The sequence below is a fragment of the Micromys minutus genome (genome assembly GCF_963924665.1).
Source record: "Micromys minutus genome assembly, chromosome: 31".
In the NCBI taxonomy this organism is placed as follows: Eukaryota; Metazoa; Chordata; class Mammalia; order Rodentia; family Muridae; genus Micromys; species Micromys minutus.
Genome location: NC_137966.1, coordinates 14,348,241 through 14,368,760, shown reverse-complemented (window position 1 = coordinate 14,368,760; position 20,520 = coordinate 14,348,241). Strand labels below are relative to the sequence as shown.

Here is a 20,520-nt window from a genome sequence, read left to right as displayed (position 1 = left end):
CTTTCACTAGTACTCAGTATTAGCTGTGCCCTAACTAATGTTAAAGTCTCTCTATCCATACAGAACTTTTACCCGTGAGAGGTCCCATAGTCACGCTGAGCCACACCAGTCTGAACCTGCTCCACAAGGCCCAACTGGTATGATCATTGGGATTTTGAGGCAGGTTTTCAGCACTGGAAAACTCTCCAGTGACTAAGACAACACACGTGTATCCTCTTTCACAACCTATCTGTAGCTCAAACCCACTCATCAATAGTAGGAAGAACGCAGCTGGTGCCTTCCAGGCACTGAACACGCGGCAGGGGAAAGCCTTGTGTGCTCTTCACTAGGAACTGGAAGGCTTTCTGGCATCACCAGAGACCAGATATTTTTTTCCCCCAAGTCTTGCCAAAACATGCCCTCAAAACTGGCTTTGTGACCAGGACCCTACCAGGTTCCCTCTGATCTTTCCCAATCAGCCACAATCCTTCACTGGGTATTGGCTAAAGACCTCTAGCTTTGTGATGCTGTACAGAACACAGGAAAAAAGCTAACATGTCATGGGTACCATGATGGGGGCTGGAACTGGACAGAGCTGGCGATACAACCTGGTGGGACAGACAAGGGGCAACCTCTGATAGACCTTTGAGCATGGTCCACTCCTGGATGATTTGCCTTTCTCCTGTAACAGTGCTGCCCAACAAGAGCCACCTGTGCTTAGCAGGAGATGCTATCGGGAGCTTCCCATACAGCCCTTTTTCTTCCCCAGACCCCTCTCCACCAAGGACGTGTCCCTCTTCACACTGAGCAAATGTTGAAGTGAACTAAGAACCCAAAGATGTTTCCTATGAGTTTGTGAAGCTGCAAGGAGCCAGCTAGGGGAGCTTGGCAGGAATGCTGGTTCTGCTGGAACTTGTCATAGAGGCAGTGGGACAAAGGGCAGAGAGGAGAAGTGCACAGGAGACCAGGCAGAGGAGCAGCAGGCATGAGGTGCAGAGCAAAGTAGCAATGAGAAGTCCCTCTGAATTTCAGTGTACACCCACCCCTCAGAACATGAGGCCTCCAGAGCACAGGTGATCGTGACTACACTAGCATTCCAGAAAAAGACCAACTCATGAATTTTGCTCTATGTTTTCAAGACAGGGTTTCTCTGTATAGCCCTGGCTGCCCTGGAACTCCGTCTATAGACCAGACTGGCCTCAAGCTCAGAGATCTGCCTGCCTCTGCTGGTATGTGCCATCACCGCCCAGCAACAAATTTGATTTTAAAAATTCATCTTTAAATTCCCCAGCTCTGGTTCCTGTGACTCATTTTGGTGAAATGCTGGAGGAGCCTCTTTCACATGTTAGACTGTTTCCTCCTACAGGGACAGCAGCCAACAAGGTTGCCACATGCATGAAGGTGAAGGGACATATGCAGCAAGCTAGATTAAGGCATGCAGGGACAACAGGGCCGCAGGAAGAGTCCCACTGTCTGAGTGCCTTGCTGGAAGAGGTGACCAGGGCAGGAGCACCTTGGACCACACCAGTGGGAAGCACACAATGGGATTCTCCCGTCAGCACAGGGCAGGACTAGGTCCTGCAAGTTACCTATTCATCTCAAGGTCAGTCAGGCGGGCAGAGAGATCTTCAAGGCGGTTGATCTGTTTGTGGCACTGGCTACAGTAAAACTCAAAGGCCTCATCAGTGAGGACGGTGCACAGCTTTGAGGCAAGAGGGTTGGAGCTAGAAAGACAGAGGGCCAGTCAGGAGAGAGGAGGCCCAGTTAGGTTATCTTTGCCAGGCACAAGGGAAGAAGGTATGAAAAGGTGCAAGTCAGAAGTGTAGGAACTGTCCGAGGTGCTGGCTGTGCTCTTGGGACCACCATGAGTCTGTCCTCACACCAACCTGAGGAGCCTGAACATCCACCAGCTGGACACATCCCCCCTTCTGGGCAGTGCACAAAACTAGGCAGTGAGAGCTGTAACACAAAACTCCACTTAACAGGAAGGTAAATGTATTCTCAGCCCTCTCCCTTGTGGAAGTCACCTGAATGTGACATCGAAGTGTGTCTCGAGGGGAGTTTATTTGCTATCATCTCAAAATAACAACAAAAACCCAGCAAATAAACTCCCCTTGAGATGCACTTAGATGACATTACTGTCTCAAACAAGCAAACAAAAGGTACACTGAGGCCGACTCGTGTTTTTGAGAACTGTGCTAATTAGGGGGGTCTGTCAACCTTCTGGAGATGCTGGCTGAACTCCCACAGTGCACTACCAGGATGCGTCTATTCGGGGCACTGAAGTCAGGTAGGTAACCTCATCCCTAGCACAGGGCCCACAGGCTATGGAAAGCTAATCTGGAGGTTCAATTTAAAGAATGATGGAAAGGAACACATGAAATGTAGCATAGACATTTCAATATAGATTGAAAACACCAGGCAGGAGATGAGGCAGACTTCACAAACAGGAAAGAATGCCACATGGATACAGAAATGCCAACTTCTGGAATAAGTCTTTAAAGTGCCTGTGACTCCCTGCAGGAGGACTGAGCACCCAGGATCCTGCTTCACAGCCAGTGCACTTTTAAAGTGACACAAGAGCAACAGGGCCCAGGTGTAGCTTACAGATAGCCCTCCTAGCACTGGTTCTACATATCTGTGCTGCCATGGTAACTAAGCCTGATGAAGCACACACAAAGTGATCACAAAATTCAGGACCATGAAAAGCAAATAGGAGATGCTGGCAATACGGAAGAGCTGTCTTCCAGCCAGGCCCAGGCCCCACTGAAAGGCAGTGGTTTCCTCAGACAGAATGCTCACGAGGGACTAGCTGGGTCTTCAGACAAACCAGGCAGGGTCTAGTGAGCACACAAGTCAGTGTCCTGAGGCACAACTTAGAAGAAAGTGAGCATCTTCATCTTGCCAACTAAGTATCATAGCTCAGTTTACTTAAAGATAGAAGTTTTCAGAAAATGTGATAGCTTATTATTCTACAACGTCCCTCAAATCCAGCAACAAGCCATAGAGTGGTTAGTGACAGACAAGAGGGTCTCAGCTAGCCTTCACTCTGGGATAGGCTCAGAACCTCTCTGTCTGGTTTTAGCTACACAGCATCAGACAAAGCAAGGTTCCTGACCAGCACAGGACCCAAGGGAGAAGTTGCCCCATTACTAGGTTTGGAGAGGGGGAGGGTCACGAACGGTGTGTCACCTGGGGGTGAGGAAAGCAGGGTCTTCGCAATCCAGTTCTCCATTACAGAGGGTCTCCGGGGACAGCTCTGCCTCACTGCCTTCACCATAATCTTCAAAATGTTCCTCACTGCCAATCACCATGACGACAGCTTGGCTGTGGGGGTGGGACCTACAAAAGATAGACAGAAGCAATTCTGAGTCACAGCCACAAGCACCTGATGGGATGCATACTATCCGGCAGGCCACAAGCCTGAACCCCATCGCCGCAGGACCCATGCTGCTAAAACAGAACAGAAGCAGAAGCAGGTGAGATCCGTTTCCGTTTCCAAGAAGTGAGCTGCTCCGTATGCCATTTAATAACAGGTATGGAACATAACTTCAAAAGGGCTCCTCATCTGGGATAGGAGAGAAGCCAGTAGGGTCAGAAGGGCCTACGTCTTCTGGCTCCAACCACAGTGCTCCATCAGGGTTGTGGCTTTCAGTTTGACACCCATGAAACTCCCATGCACTGCTGTCTTAACAGCTGGACACCACGTCAGTACAATGGTAGGTTCACGTGCTGTCATAGCTGTTCTTACCGGTGTATTCCCTTCTCAGAGCAACTGAGGTCTAAAGAAATAGAAGAGCCTTCACTGGATGACGGTGGTGCAGGCCTTTCATACCAGCACTTGGGAGACAAAGGAAGGTAGATCTCTGTGAGTTTGAGACCAGCCTAGTCTAGAGAGTGAGTTCCGGGACAGCCAGGGCTACACAGAAAACTCTTGTCTCAAAAAGCAAAGCAAATAAAAAATATAAAACAAAAAACTTCACAGATTAAACAATTAACTCCTTCAATAATTTTTTTGGCAATGCCGGGGCTATAACTTAGGACTATTGCACATTAAGCAGTCAAGTTTTTAAAGTGTTTGTTGTTATTATTGTTGTTTTGAGACATGGTCTCATTATGTAGCTCTTGGCTGGCCTACAACTCAAGATGTAACCCAGACAGGCCTCAAACTAACAAAGATATACCTGCCTCTACACCCTGAGTGCTGGAGTTAAACATGTATACCACCATGCCTGTTAATTTCTAAATTTTCAATGATATTTATTATTTATTATGTCCATATGTGGTCGATGCAGAATGTCACAAAGATATGTGAACATTATGTCCTCCAGCTCTGCCCTGAAGACTGTGGGAATGGACCAGGCATGGTAGTGCATTCATTTAATCCCAGTATTTGGGAGGCAGAGGCAAGCAGATCTCTGTAAGTCCAAAGTCAGTCTGCATAATGAGTTTCATGACTACCAGAGACACACAGTAAGACCCTATTTTTAAAACAATGATTTTTGCTGTGTGGTGGTGATGTGCACATTTAATCCCAGCACTTGGGAGGCAGATGCAGGCAGATTTCTGAGTTTAAGCGTGCAGCTTGGTCTACAGAGCGAGTTCCAGGACAGCTAGGCCGATACTGAGAAACCCCATCTCAAAAAAAAAAAAAAAAAAAAAAAAAAAAAAAACAACCTGACAGTAGTAGTAGTAACAGTAATAATATTTTAATTGTGTTAATGAGTTGAGGACATAGCTGAGTTGTTAAGAGTGCTTCTGAAGGCTGGAGAGATGGCTCAATGGTTAAGAGCACTGACTGCTCTTATAGAGGTCCCGAATTCAATTCCCAGCAACCACATGGTGGCTCACAACCATTTGTAATGAAATCCGATGCCCTCTTCTGGTGTGTCTGAAGACAGATACAGTGTACTTATATATAATAAATAAATTAAAAAAAAAAAAAAGAGTGTTTTTGAAAAGAGTGCTTCTGAGGCTGGAGAGATGGCTCAGAATACTGACTGCAATTCTAGAGGGTCCATGTGGCAGCTCACAATATCTACAACTCTGCTCTAGGGTTCCTATACCCACTGTAAGTCTTCGCAAGCTATACTCGCATGCACACACTGGCATGAGTTAATGCACACATGCACGCGTGTACGTATACACACACATACACACAACTTAAAAATCTTTTTTTTTTCTTAAAGTGCTTGTGCGACATACATAAAGACTTGAATTTGATTCCCAATACTGCATAAAACTAGTCCTGGTGGTGCACACCTATAATTTTATCCCCAAAAGAGATCAGAAACACATAGCAAGTTCAAGGCTAGCCTAGGATATTCGAGTCCCTATTTTTTAAAAAAGAACTCAACTTACAAATGCCAGAAAACCAAGTTAAGGTTTACTATTTCTGTCGCTACAGCCAGTCATTAAGACATGAAATCCAGGAGAGTCCCAGCAGGAGAAGTATCTGTCTTATAAGTGAATGGGAGCTGGATGGAAACCACACAGGTACAGCTCCGGAGACAGCAGGATGCTTCAGATGGCACAGAATGGGGACTTCAGAGGAACACACACACACACACACACACACACACACACACAGCATGAGTACAGACCTGCCTGGGAGCAGCAGCAATGTGCCATGGTCAGGCTCCTCCATGGTATCCAGACACTCCGAGGGCACCCCGGAGCCACCAGCACTGTCCGCGTCCCCTTCGGGCTGCAGCTCAGGGTGCACCAGGGTGCTGGTATCCTCATCTGTGAAGGTCTCACACTCACTGTAGGTGCTCTCAGACCCCATATATGCACTGTCTGTCACCTCGTTGGCCTAGGAGAGAAACTGACAGTTAGCCTGGGTGGCTAGAAGGCCACACTTGCAAAGAGGATATGGTTCCAGCAAAAATAGCAAACACATCCCTAAACATCAACACTAGCTTATAAATCAGACTAGTGTGTGTGTGTGTGTGTGTGTGTGTGTGTGTGTGTGTGTGTGTTCAGATGCCCTATGTGTTCTGCCATTTAGCTGCACCTTCAGCCTTTTATTTTTAAAATGGAAAAAAAAAAAAAAGACAAAACTATACATACAGGTGGGCATGGTAGAGCCAGCCTGTGCTCTCCGCTTGCAGAAGACAGGGAAGGAAGACCATGAGTTCAAGGCTAGCCTGGGCTTAATAGAAAAATCTTGTCTCAAAAACCAGCAGTGGAGTCATTCTGCAATCAGTTGAATAATCACACAACTAAAGACACAAAGCATCTCAGAGACACAAATGTTCCCAGCAGAACCACTTGTTTTGTAGTCTCCGGCTTGTTACTTTAGTCAAGGAATTACCAACAGTGTAAGACTATGCCATTTAAAACTAATCCTTGGCCAGCTGGCAGAATGGATGGCTCAGTGAGGAAAGGCACCAGCCAAGCCTGATGGTCTGAGTTCAATCCCCAACACACATGGTAGCAGGAAAACTGACTCCCACAGATTGTTCCCGACCTACACATACACATTGTGGCACGCCCCCACCATAAACACATATAAAATTAGTAACATAAAAATGTGCTGGATGGTGGTGGTGTATGCTTTAATCCCAGCGCTGAGGAGGCAAAGGCAGGCAGATCTACATATTCTAACCTGGTTTAGAGTTTCAGAACAGCCAAGGCTACAGAGAAACCCTCAAAACCCCAAACAAACTGACTCAAATAAAGATCTAGGTAAGATATCACCAACCACAGCTATTTTACATGTTTTTGTTTGTTTGGTTTTGTTTTGTTCTGAGACAGGGTTTCTCTGTTTGGCCCTGGCTGTCCTAGAACTTGCTCTACAGGTCAGGCTGTCCGGCAACCCAGAAATCTACTTGCCTACACTTCATGAATTCAGGAATTAAAGGCATGCGCCACCACGTCCGGCCAGACTACTGCTTTGGATATGAAGTCAAGGTCTAAGCTCTAGTGCTTATTAATGAGTCATCTAGCTGACTTTTATAGTTCAGTGTCTGTTTTCCCCCTTCAGACACAGAACCCAGCACAGGGCCCAACTATGACAGGCTGTCAGAATTTAAATAATACTAATGAGCTTAAAAATAAAGAAGGATGAAAGATGGTGGTTTCTACTTAGAATTTCAATTTTAATTACAATAAAGTTGCAAGTTAGGATAAGTCTGCCATTGCATATCCAGAAGATTCTGAGGTTAACAAATTGTAAACAGGATTTCAGAAAACTTGCAGTTCTAGCAGGAAGGAGATGCCCTCTGCCCCCGAGGTCTAGTGTTCCAAGGAGTGAGAGGCCAACAGTGTCCACCTGAGCCTGCAAACCTCCTGGAAGACCTGGACCTCTAGGCTGACAAGAAGCCAGCTCTAATCTTGACCACCACTAAATAGCATGTGACCTCAGACACATGACTCCACTCTGGAGCTTCGACCACAAAGGGAGCTATAAATACCATAAGGATCCCAGTGATATATGGGTCATCTTCATCATTCCTTCTCAGAGCAAGGAAAGAAACTAGACTGCAGAGCATGTGTGACTCCAAAGGATACAAATCTACCACTATTAAGATATGTGTAGAAAGCAGCCAAGCTAAAATCTAATGGAAGCCGATCAATGGTGGTGCACACATTTAATCCCAGCACTCAGGAGACAGAGGCAGGCAGTCTCTCCGAGTTCAAATCCAGCCTGAGCTATGTAATTTAGCTCCATGCTACCAAGGTGATATAATGAGACCCTGTGTTTATAAGAAAGTGACCTCTACGGTACAGTTCTGTTTTGCCCATGCATCTAAGCTGCTCTCTCCAGTATGACGCAGGCCAGAACTCTATCCCGCAGAAGCCAGTTCAGAGAGGCTAGAACAGCAGGCGGGCACCAGCATCTGTCAATGGTCTGGTATTGACAGGAGATGGTAGACAAACCAGACACTAGACCTAGTAGGCTCCTGGTGGTCCATGAGGGGAGGCCCCTAGTCACTTACCCAAGTACTAAAAAAACAAACAAAGACTAGACATGGTTCTTTAGTAATGAGCATTGTACAAGATTGTACAAGAATATTGTAGAATGCTGCACCTGGCCCACAAGCATGGCCCCAGCACCAAGCTGTGGATCTTACAGTACAGGGGCATGCAAAACCCATAAGCTCCAATGTTTGAGATGGATAAGGCCCCAGCACTAACCTGGCAGGACTGTCCAAAGACCTCCAAATAGATTTTTGCTTATAATAGAACGTAAGCCTTGAGGTGGCTTTAAAAAGTTTTAGACTCACACTCTTGGTTTTCGTGTATAAATGCTTTACCTTCACACATGCATGTGTGTAACATGTAGGCATGTTGGCTCACCCAGAGCTGGGTTTGTGGATGGTTATAATCCCCAATATGAGTGGTGGGAATTGAACCCAGATCCTCTGTAACACAACAAGAGTGAGCCACTGCTCCATCTTGAGGCAGCTGCCTTTCAGTTTGTTTTGTTGTTTGAGACAGAGTCTTTTATGTAGCCCTGGCTGTCCTGGAACTCACTCTTTAGACCAGGCTGTCCCCAAACTCACAGAGCTGCCTGCTTTCTCTGCGCTGGGATTAAAGTGTGTATGACCACCACCAGTTTGAAGCAGCTTTTTAAAAAGCCAACCCTCGGTGGGGTTTTTTGCAGATTTTTTTTTTTTGTCTCATATAGTTTTTATTTGTACATTTTTTATCTTACTGGTCTTTTGCTTGTATATTATGGTTTCTGAATTTGTGTTTTTAAGGGGTTTTGTTTTTGTCTACATGTGTGCGTGTCTGTGTGTGTTTCTTGGGCTTTTTCATATTTTGTTTTTTTTAAATTTGTTTTTCTAAAACAAGAGAGAGACAAAAGGAAGGCATAAAGCTGGGTGGGTATGGAGGTGGAGAGACTGGGAGAAGGGGAAGGGAAGCCAGAATCAGAATATACTCTATGAATTCAACTAAAAAATAAAAATGTCAACAAGCAATGGTGGCCCACGCCATTAGTCCCAGCACTCAGGAGGCAGAGGCAGGAGGATCTCTAAGTTCCAGGCCAGCCTGGTCTACATAGTAAGTTCTAGGATAGCCATGGCTAAACAAAGAAACACTGTCTCCAAGCCATGGCTATACAAAAACAAAATCTAACAACAACAAAAACCCAGGGCCAACAAGATGGCTCTGATACTTGAGCATGGTAGTGTAGCCTTTTAATTCCACACGGGTGAGGCACACAGAAAAGTGTCTGAGCTCAAAGGCCAGACAAGACTACAGAGTAAGACACTGTCCCAAAACCAAACAAGAAAACCGATGGTTCATCTGGTAAACGCACTTCCCATCAATCAAGACTGTTTGCTGGAATTTGAGCCCCAGGACCCAAACAGTAGAAGAAGAGAAAGGCCCCTCGAAAGCTGTGCCCTCACAACTGTGCTGTAGAAATGTGGACTCTGCCCCTCTATTGATGTAGCCATTTTCTGAGGTGGTGGTTCGAGATGGGGTTTCTCTGTGTAGTCTCGGCTGTCCTGGAACTAAATGTATAGACCTGGCTGGCCTCAAATGCACAGAGATCCCCTGCTTGTCTCCTGAGTGCTGGGATTAAAGGTTCGTCACCACTGCCTGGCAGATGTAGTAACTTTTTTAAAAAGCCAAACCACTAGTACATATGCTAGGTCTTCGTTGTTCCCCATGGATACCTGGGTCTCCAGCATAGCTCGGACACTTGTAATAACAAGTGTAACAAGTTCTCAGTGCCGTTAGCACCTTTCCTTCTGCGGCCTGGGGCCTGGGGCCTACTCATCTCATGTTCTTGTGGTGATGCTGAGGGTGGTGTCCCTGGAAGCAGACCAAGCACAGCACCTTTCTTGGAGTTTAGGTTGTTCTCAGGACAGAGAACAAGGCAAAAAGGCTCCCCAGATCTTGGAGGGAGGCTGGACGACACACTCCCAACTCATTTCTAAAGTCGTAGTCCCTTCTGCACTGCTGTGGAGTAACTGAAGAACCCCAGTCACAAAGGGGGACACGATTGCATGTGTCCTTTTATTTACTTCAAAGTAGCAAAGGTCAGGAGATTCCATCACCAAGCACAGCAAGACAGCACTCAGGCTCCTCTGTGGGATGCAGGCCACAAACAAAGCCCCAGAGATTGCTCACTAATAGTCTACTTGAGGTAAACCAGACACAAAGATAAGAAGCAGAGACTGAGGCACTGTGAGGACTGGTGCCCAGCTCAGATCCTGCCCTGTGCCAGGTCCTGAGACTCAGGTCTTCTGCCAGCTGCTACTGCACAAGGCCCTGTATAGGTGCAAATGAACTAAATGGCAGATCTGTTTTCCCAAGACCCTTCAAAACAGGCAAGAAGCCCCACTACCGCAATTCACAAGACACAGTGTAAACCCAGCCCACTGTACCATCACTGAGCTACAACTACCAGCCAGTTAGGACCTAGCTTTGCCCAGAAGCTAACAAGGCAGTACTATCAACTTCGAAATTATCAGTAAAGATGAACTCACATTAAAGTCAAGGTGCCTTAAAAAACTTGCTAATGTATCATTACATTCATAGTGACCAGATCATCCACACCACAAGAGACAGATGAGATCCTTGTTCAGGCTGCTAAGTATGGCTAACACTGCCCCACGGCTCCCAGAGTCCAGGCTATGGTTCCTCCTTCCACAAGCCTTTCTGTTCACAGCGCAGTCTCAGATCTCTTCTTACCCTCACTCAGGTGGTAGCCAAGCACCTTCACAGGCCTGTTTCCGAGAGCAGGCTCTGGGAAGGGTGTGTTGCTGGAGACGATCTCCTCATCATGCGTCCCTGCTCACCAAGTCACTGGCGTCTCCTTCCCGACTGTCACCTTCCTGTTTGCTAGCCACACTGGTGTTCCTGTAAAATCCATGTGCCCATCTGAAGGCACATCACCACCTCAGAGAAAGTTTAACCTGCTCCCAGACACGCTCTATTAACCTGCTGCTGCTGGCCCGCTGGGGAGAGGCAAAGTCCGGGAAGAGTCCTTGCTGGCCTTAACAAACAGGCAGGGCACAAGACGCGGCAACTTTGTTGTACACTTTAACCTTCCTGATAACAGTTCCCACAGAGACACATTCTCATCATCTCGTTAACGTGGTCTCTTCTCCGGCTCCCGGTAGTGGGAGAGGAGGGAGGCGACAGAAAGCACGGGCAGGACAGTTCTGGGACATCCTTATCATTCCGGTCCTGCCTGTTCTCTGGGTGGTTCCCCCCACTGCCCTTGCAGCAATCCTGATAAGTGGATTCTACCCACCGGGGCCTATCCTCCCGCTGCTGCCAGCTCAGCTTTCTTCTCGGGATCAGTCCTACAAACCTTAACTCCCCAACTCTTCCCCAACTCTCTTGGGGCTGTCAGCAACATTCTAATATTTCAAAGTTAAAAGCCCCAGGGGTCCCTGGGAAAGTGCTAGCAGGAGCCAGGCCACCTACAGGAGGCCCAAACAGGGAGTCCAAGTAATGGCTCTGCCTGCATGTGCTCCAACACACCCGCGTCTACCCAAATCACAGGCTTAGCAGGAACTATTTTCAGCAAAACAGTAAAATGTTAATCCTCTCTAAGTACCAGTGAAGACCCAAATGTGTCTTCTGGATTTGACACATAAGCTCTCTACTTTAAAAAATGTTGGAGCCAGGAGGTGGTGACGCATGCCATTAGTCCCAGCACTTGGAAGGCAGAGGCAGGTAGATTTCTGAATTTGAGGCCACCTTGGTCTACATATCTGGATTCCAAGACAGCCAGAGCTACACGGAGAAACCCTGTCTCAGAAAGACTTTTAAAAAAAGGTTGGAGGCCAGGATCTCAGTGCTTGGGAAGCAGAGGTGAGTTCAAGGTCACTCTGGTTTACATAGCAAGTTCAAGGACAGTGAGTGCTATGTAGAGAGACCCTGTGTCAGAAAACAAATAAACCAACATCTTTTTTATCCCTTTTGCTTGTCTGTTTGTTGAGACAGCATCTTAATATGTAGCTCTGGATGTCCTGGAACTCACTGCCTTCAAAATCGCAGAGATCTGCTTGACTCTTGTCTCCCATGTGCTGGGAAAAAAGAATAACCCACCACGTCTGGTGACACTTTTTGTTAAAGATATGATGTTATATAGTCCAGGCTGGTCTATATATCTCAGGATGTCGGCAAAGATTACCTGAATTCCTGATCCTCCTAAACACTAGGAAGGCAACCTGTACCGCTACATCTAACTGTCTTGTTTTAAAGAACAATCTCTCTGAAAGTTCATAGCATATCCAGTTCTAAAAACGGCACCTGCAGACCTAGAAAGCAGGACACGGAAAAAACATGGGCACCACTGAGAAGAGCGGGTTTGCGGGGCATCCCGAGAGTGGACCCAAAACACTCTGAAAAAGCAGGGGGTAGCCAGGGACCTGTGGGCATGGCAGAGCACAGGGGAATTCCTGAGTGGGAAACTGGTGTGTGATTCTGTTCCAGAGACACAGCTCCATGTGCACACCGTAAATGTTGGTCAGCAAGGAAATAACAGCTGTGCCCCAGCACATTAATGGCGACGCTATGGTATGGCATCTCTCGGATATCTGGCATCACACGGTTATCAGAGCTCTGCACAACTGATCCATGTGCTTAAAACCCAAACATAAAAAAAAAAAAAAAGAAATCTTTCAATTTTTTTAAGAGTAAACAAACATGTAGAAATGTTTCTTGCATCTAAAATAGAAATCAGGGTGCTGAGAGATGGCTCAGTGGTTAAGGGTGCTTACTGCTCTCCCACAAAACCCAGTCCTGATTCTCAGCACCCACGACTGTCTGTAACACCAGGGAAGCAGAAGCGTCTGACCTCCACAGCACCCACACTCACGTGCACATATGGACACACAAACTTACATAATTAAAAATAAGCCTTCAAAAGACACATTAGGATTAGGACTTAAAAACCCTCACTAGCCCTCAAAGGGACGCTACTTAGACATTTCAGGGTCCAGCCCCTTGTGTGCCCAAGGAGATGAGGTCCTGAGAACTTGCTACAAGAGCCTTCGATCTCAGCAGCCTATAGCACTCAGGTGTCTGAAGGGCTGGCATCTGCCATTTCTACCAGCACACCACGGGCTCAGGTATAATCCATGTTTTCAAGATTGGCCACAGTGCATTGCCAGGCCAGCATCCCAAGGGCCTAAGGATCCTGTTTCTAAGCCACCCTGGGCACCAGGCCACCATCTCCATGGATTTTGTAAAGAAAGCCCTGTAGAACAGCCACATGACCCGAGACTCTCCAGTCTGCTAGGCAAGTAGTCTGCCTTCCTTGGCTGTGACTTTGTCCCCAGCTAGGAGAAAAGGAACCCACAGTTACAGGACATATCACACTGCAGAACCCTGGTTCTCCCCAGTAGACAGTGAAGGCTACAGGGCAGGAGGCGGGTTAGTCAGTGTTCCCAAACACAGACAATTATTGTTAAGTTCACCAAGGGAAACCTTTCAACTTCCTCCACTCTGCCTGTTCCTGGTAGAAGGTGACACAGCAAGGACACCAGAGCCCAACGGCCCACAAACCTTTATTCCACGGCAGGCCCAAGGGATGACGTTTGAACATGCAGAGCTTGAGCCGGACCAGGCCAGTGGGAACAGCTTGTGGTTTCTGCCACAGCCCAGATCCCCCAGAGCCCACCCCCCATGTGCACAGGGCACAGTGCTCTGCGAAGGCAGCTGTGGCAGCTTAGGGAGCAGGAGCTGCTGCACAGAGGAGGGAGAAGAGGGGCTCACGTGAGGAGAGCACTTGCCTCGTAGGTGACAAAGTCGTCAAACTCATCGGCACAGGCAGGAGGCTCTTCATCTTGGACAGGCTCCACGCCGTACAGCTGGCCATCAGGATCTGTGGAGAGAAGACCCGGCCTCAGCAGGCCATTCCGCGCTGTCTAGAAGGTCCAAGTGTGCAGCTGGGACTCCTAAGGAAGGCTGCTTCTAGGGCTGAGAGGCCACGGTGTGCGTGGAGGAGAGTCACTGCTACAGAAGGGAGTGAGTGTCCCTCAAGCAGAAGATCCCAGAGGGAGAAAGCAGAGGGTGACAAACAAGAACCACAACACCCATGTAAGCAGCAGTGCTTGCTGGGTGCTGAGAAGCTGCTATGTTCATTAAAAAAATTCTTTTTTTTTTTTTTTTTAAGGAATCAAACAACATTGTAAGGAAAAGTCCAAGATAACAAATTCTGCAAAAACATTCAGCCTTGAGGAGGGACTCCATACAAACCGGACCCAAGGCTACCAATACGTTGTCTGGTAAAGTACTGAGCAGAGCAGTGCCCAGGTGTGACACTCAGAGCTTTATGTTCTTCTGGTTAACTATCTCGTATAAGAAAATGTGGGTTTGGAGCAGCAAGGAAGTCCACCGGACACAGGTGCTTCCCACCACGTCTGACACACTGACTTCAATCCCTAGAACCCACATCGCCAAAGTACGAAACCAAGTCCCAAAGGTTGTTCCCTGACACTTAAGTCCATACATGTGTATGCACGCTGATTCCCAATAAATAGGGAAGTGAAAATATTTTAGAATATGAGGCCTGCTTTTTAGAGTTTTAGATTGTTCATTACTTGTAGCCCTGGCTGTCCTGGAACTCACTGTATAGACCAGGTTGGCCTGGAATTCGAGAGATTCATCCACCTACCTCTGCCTCCTTATTGCTGGAATTGAGGGTGTAGGACACCATATCCTGACCTATTTGTATTATTTATATGTATGCCTCGTGTGTGTGTGTGTGTGTGTGTGTGTGTGTGTGTGCGCGCGCACGCACACACACGCATAAGCGTGGGAACAGAGGTCAGAAGAGGCAATTAGATTTCCCTCAAAGGTAAGAGTTATAGGCAATTGTGAGTCACTTGAAGTGGCTGCTGGGAACTGAACTTAGACCCTCTGAGGGCATAGCAAGTGCTCTTAATTGCTGAGCCTCCTCTCCAGCCCCCATGAGCTGTTGTTGTTGTTTTGTTGTCTGTTTGTTTTCAAGGCAGAGTCTTGCTATATAGCTCAGGCTGGCATAGAAGTTCCTATATAGACCAGGCTGGCTTTGAACTCACGGAGATTTGCTTGCCTCCAGAGGACTTTGATGAAGGTTGTGCTCCAGAAAGCTTTTTTTTTAATAAGAACATTTTAAAAGATTTATTTATTTTTTATTATTTTAATTATATATGTAATTATATATATTATATATAATATCTAATTATATTGCCTACATGTATGTATATGGACATATCCCTGGTGCCTTCAGAAGCCAAGAGGGCATCAAATTCCCTGGAAGTGAAGTTACAGCTACAAGCTTCCATGTAGGAACTGGGAATCGAATCCAGACCCTCTGCAAGAGCAGCTAGTCTCTTAGCTGTTAAGACATCTCTCCAGCACCTAAGAAATTAAATTTTAAAGAAGCACCAACTTCCTCACTCAATGTCAGAGACATTTTCTAACTGCTTCAACTCTAGAACTTCTGTGGAAAAGAGATGGCAACACTCATGGTCCCCAAGACACTCAGAGGCTCCGCACAGGGAAAGGGGGACAGAAGGACGCAGAGGCCAATGTCCACTGCTACGTAATGTCTTACGTGGCGTGGTGTGCGCTGCTTACAACTTGGTTCCTTAGTGTGATGGTTTGCATACACTTGGCCCAGGGAGTGGCACTAGTAGAAGGTGTGGCCTTGTTAGAGGAAGTGTGTCACTCTGGGGATGGGCTTGGAGACACTCCTCCTAGCTCCCTGAGGATGCTCAGTCTGTTCCTGGCTTCCTTTGGATGAAGATGTAGAACTCTCAGCTCCTCCTGCACCATGCCTGCCTGGATGCTGCCACGCTTCTACCTTGATACTGGACTGAACTTCTGAACCTGTAAGTCAGTCTCAATTAAATGTTTTTATTTGTAAGACTTGCCTTGGTCATGGTGTCTGTTCACAGCAATAAAACCCTAACTAAGACACTTAGTCAATACCTTTAACACAGTCAACCTTACATCAGCACTTGTTCAAAAAGTCCACTCAGGCTGGGGAGACAGCACAGTGAACACAGGTGCTTGCTGTGCATTTCCAGAATCTGAACAAAACCGTGTATAGCACAAGACACGCATCTGTAACCCCAGCTTTCTATTGACAGGATACAGAGTGGGAAGGGGGAGAGGAGAATCCTACAAGGCTTGTGGGCCAACTCACCTGGTGCACACAGCAGCAAAACAAAACAGAAGGTAAGAACTGACCCCTGAGGTTGTACTCTGGCTTACACACATACACACCGCACACGCACGCACACTCACACACATTTTTTTACAATAGTAATTTAAAAAAAAATCATAGTCCCTTCCCCCCCTTTTCTTTTTGAAGCAAAGTCTCCTGAAACAAGGCTGGCTGGCTTTAAATCAGCCATGTAGCCTCCTATGTCCATCCTCAAGAAGGGAGATTACATGTATGAACCATACCTAGTTTCTACACAGCAGAAGTTGCTTGGGTCTTGTACAGTTTTGCTTTTACCTGTTGTCACCATCGAACTAGTGACAGGATGGTCACTAGTGATCACTGTTTTCTGTGCCTTCTCTAAGGAGGTTCAGAGTAAAGCAGACCTAGGTAAGGAGGAAGCTGAGTGATGGAATATTAAATTACAAGCAATATGAACAGAGGAAGGCAAAAGGTCTTCCTGACAGAAAAGGGGAAATGGCAGCAGCTGGAACAGGAGCTTGCTGGCTCCGGACCGTCAGCTTTCTGCCAAGGGCCAGCCAACAAAGCGCAGCCACACCTGCATGCCAAGAACCGGCAGACAAGGCTTCATCCCCTGCCTCAGCGTGAGACGACACGGCTGGAATCAAAGTGTAGACCTGTCTTGTTTCTTTGCTTGGTTTTTGTTTGAATGTTTTATTTCTACCCAAGAGCAGAAAATACAAAGGATATTTTTATTGTTTGGCATTACTAAAAAATAGGAGATTTTTAAAGATATCAAGTAAGCTCAGAATGTCTCTAACAGTTCAAATGTGTTATTTTCTAAATTAAAGAGTTAACAATGATTTGGAATTGAGGTGAAATGTCTGAGTGGGGCAGTGGTGGTGCACGCCTTCAATCCCAGCAGTGGAGGCAGAGACAGGCAGATCTCTGTATTCTAGACCATTCTGGTCTACACTGTGAAGTCAGGGTGGGGCACCCTGCTGATATGATAAAGTCACTTGTAAACATCCAAGATGATACATTTTTTCCCCTAAAAGTACTCTTTTTGCTTAGTAATAAATAATATCTTCTTAACAAGGTAAAACATAAAAATATACATCAATCTTAAATTTATACATAGAGAAGGGGGAATATAAGTGCATTTGTCCACATGATTATAATTTCACTGTGGGATCAGGAAAAGGCACTGGAGCCCTTGGCTGGAGTTAGAGGCAGTCACAAACTGCCTGACATGGATACATTAATCCAAACTTGAGCTTCCTCTCCAGCCCCCTCTTTATATATTTTAAATTACTAGTTTTTACTTTTTGTGTATGAGTCTGCCTGCATGGATGTTGGCATGCATCACTTGCATGACTGGTGCCCACAGAGGCCAGAAAAGGATGTTAGGTCCTCTGGGTCTGGAGTTACACATGGTCATGAGCTGCCACATGGGTGCTGGGAACTGAACCCAGGTCTACTAGAAGAGAAAGCAGTGCTCTTAACCGCTGAGCCATCTTCCTGGCCCCTCTTTTTTACTTTGAGCCAGGGTCTCACTAAGTAGCCCAGGCAGACCTTAATCTTCCTGCCTATGTCTCTTCATGAGGAATTTTGTTTTGTTTTGTTTTGAAACAGAGTATCACTATGTAGCCCTGGCTGGCCTAGAACTTGTTATATAGACCAGGCTGGCCTTGAACTCACTGAGACCTTGTCTGTGCTTCCCCAGTGCTGGGATTGAAGGTGTGAGCACCACCACAGCTAGCTGTTAAGTGGGAACTTTTAATGTGCATTTATTTTGTCCTTCCAGAGGTAGAGGCACAAGAACCAGAGCCATGGCCTATTTGTAACAGTTCCCTGTCTCCTTCTATTCCTGGAACAGTGCTTGTGGCTGTGACAGCAGGTGTCTTGCGCGTCCCTGTAAACTGGGTCAATATATTGTGTGGTTTACTATGCTGCTCCCTGCACAGAACAAGGCTGACAGGCAACACAGACGGCCCACAGCTGCACCAGGACGTTACAGTAAGACCCGAAGAGAGCGTCACTGGAAATGCATGACTCCTCTCTTCTCAATGCTATGAAATGATTCAAAACCACCTCTCACTCAAGTCTCTCACTGTGTCTTCCTAATCGCATGTAAATGAAACCACAAAAGTACAGAAGCAGAAAATCAAAGCCATGGCCCTAATCAGATACCAAGGGTCCTGGCAGAATGGCCGAGGCTGGGGTAGAACCATAAAGTCTGTTCTGTCACAGAGAAGGCCAAGTCCTCCTACTACACCACTGGACAGATGATATCTCCATTGCTCATTCCTCCAGCTTCTGACTCCAGCTTCCCTACAGCTCCAAACACACCACTCACAGCCCCCCATAAGTCTCCCCCTGGCCTGGTGCCACCCCCACAGCTCCGAGTCTCCCACCTTATCATCTGTCTGTCTCCCACTAGAAAGCTAGCACCAAAGGCAAAGGATTCTGCTCTGGTCTCCAAATACTTCTCCCAGGCTGACCTCATTTAACCTTATCTCTGCAGCTCCCTAAAGCTCAGTTCCTAAGGACTCCTCCAAGAAGGCCCAGACTCCAGGTCTAGGGTCTGCCCTGTACAAGCTGAACTCAAAGCAACGTCCCTGCGATGTAGTATCAGGCTGAGACACCCTGTATCATCCAAAGTACATCTTTTTTTTTTTTACAACTTTATTTTTTAAAAAAACAGAGATACATGTACAGATTTTTAAAAGCATTTTTGCATAAAACTCTATGAATACATTTTTGTCAGTACTTGTATTTTTTTTAAAGGTTTGATAGTATGCATTGAAATCTTACTAGTTACCATGAGCATAAAGTACATGGAAAACAGAATGTAACAGGGAAACAGTCAAAGTTTTCTTGGTGTGTAAAGATTAAACATAATAATTTTTAAATACCAAGAATTGCCATAAGGCTATATTCTTAGCTTTTGAGTTATTAATGCTTTAAGGTGTAAGTGTACCCCACTCTGAGAGGGTGCTATACACTTTTTTTTTCTAAGAAGGACTGAGGCCTCCAAAGTACTTCTCACAACTGGCTAGGCCATTTATATTCCTCATTAAATCAAGGTGAAAGTGTTAATGAAAAAGAATACAAGAATCTGAAATTAAAAACAAACCCAGGCCAGGCATGGTGAGGCAAGCCTTTAATCCCAGCTTGGGGCTGTGGACACAAAGGTAGGGAGATCTCTGAGTTCAAGGCCAGCCTGGTCTATAGAGCAAGTTCCAAGACAGCCAGGGCTAGACAGAGAAACCCTATCTCAAAGTAAAATAAACCAATTCTGGATGCTGGGATTACACATCTATCTATGACTTCAGAGACTGTATTACTTCCCTACAATTGTACTAGATCTGTCTGCCACACCTCTACAAAGACAGGTATGGACCCAGGTGACAGAACTGTCACCCACCTCTTGGAGGCTAAAATAAATTGCTGTGAGTTCATAGCTACCCTGAGCTACACAGTGAATAACCATGCCAGCCAAGGCTGCATAGGAAGTCCCTGTCTCAAACAAAGCAGCCTAGCAGCAAGTAGTAATGCTCACCCAGCTCTGGCACTTGGCAGAAAGAGAGAGACTGAACCTGCAGGGCCACGCTTAGCTACATAGTAAGTCCAGGCTACACGAATTGGTCTCAAAACCCAGCCAACCTAGGGCGGGGCCTGGTGGTACACACATTTAATTCTGGCACTCAGAAAGTAGAGGCGGGTAGATCCGTGAATTCAACATTTCCAACAACAACAACAACAACAACAAAAAGCCAAACAAATGAAAAGAAAAGCAAACCAATAACAAAACAGAACCCCAAGAAAACAGACAGGAAGAGCCGCAGCAGCAGGGTGGACAGGGCTTGGGTGTAACCGGCCAGGACAGCTCCTCGCAGAGGAAGGCATGAGAAGAGAGTGGGCTGTAAAGAGACAAGCTGGCAGCTTCGCTGAGATCAGTGTGTCCTCTTCTCGGGCAGAGGCCAAGAAGCACCTCCCCTGTGGGAAGGACAAGGGGCACTATAGAGGCTACAGGGTCAGCCCACGAAGGCGAGGGGACAATAAGTTCACAACTGAGTCCCATCTGGCAAACTGACGTAGAACTGGGGTGACAGGACATCTCAGACAACTGTTTGCTGTCACCAGAGATGAAAAACATCTACCTGCTCTTTCAGCCATTAAACCAAGACCCAGGCCACTCAGAAGACAGCCATGGTCACCAGCTAGCAAGCTCTCCTACAGACAGATGAACTCTGACCCTGAGAAGCACAGAAGTCCAGAAAATGGGGGCAGGGACCTTCCAAGTCAAGACGAGGACAGCCCACAGCAGAGAGCTCAGCGTTTCACATTAGCTGGGGTCTAGCAGAATACACTAACTAGCAGCTGTGGAGAAATCATCTCATACGGACATCTCTATAGATTCTTCCTACCTACCCACAGCTCCTGCT

The 20,520-nt window shown here is 46.6% G+C and overlaps 1 protein-coding gene across 1 annotated transcript in view; it reads right to left on the bottom strand.

Moving 5' to 3' along the window:
- The window catches only part of RAB11FIP3 (RAB11 family interacting protein 3), a 73,535-nt gene that overhangs the window by 19,567 nt on the left and 33,448 nt on the right, over positions 1-20,520 (bottom strand). The window contains exons 3-6 of the mRNA XM_080942528.1: positions 13,689-13,780; positions 5,583-5,794; positions 3,172-3,321; positions 1,569-1,703 (exon numbers count right to left, since the gene is read on the bottom strand). Coding sequence (XP_080798654.1) covers positions 1,569-1,703; positions 3,172-3,321; positions 5,583-5,794; positions 13,689-13,780 — 589 coding nt within the window. The remainder of the gene's footprint in view (positions 1-1,568; positions 1,704-3,171; positions 3,322-5,582; positions 5,795-13,688; positions 13,781-20,520) is intronic.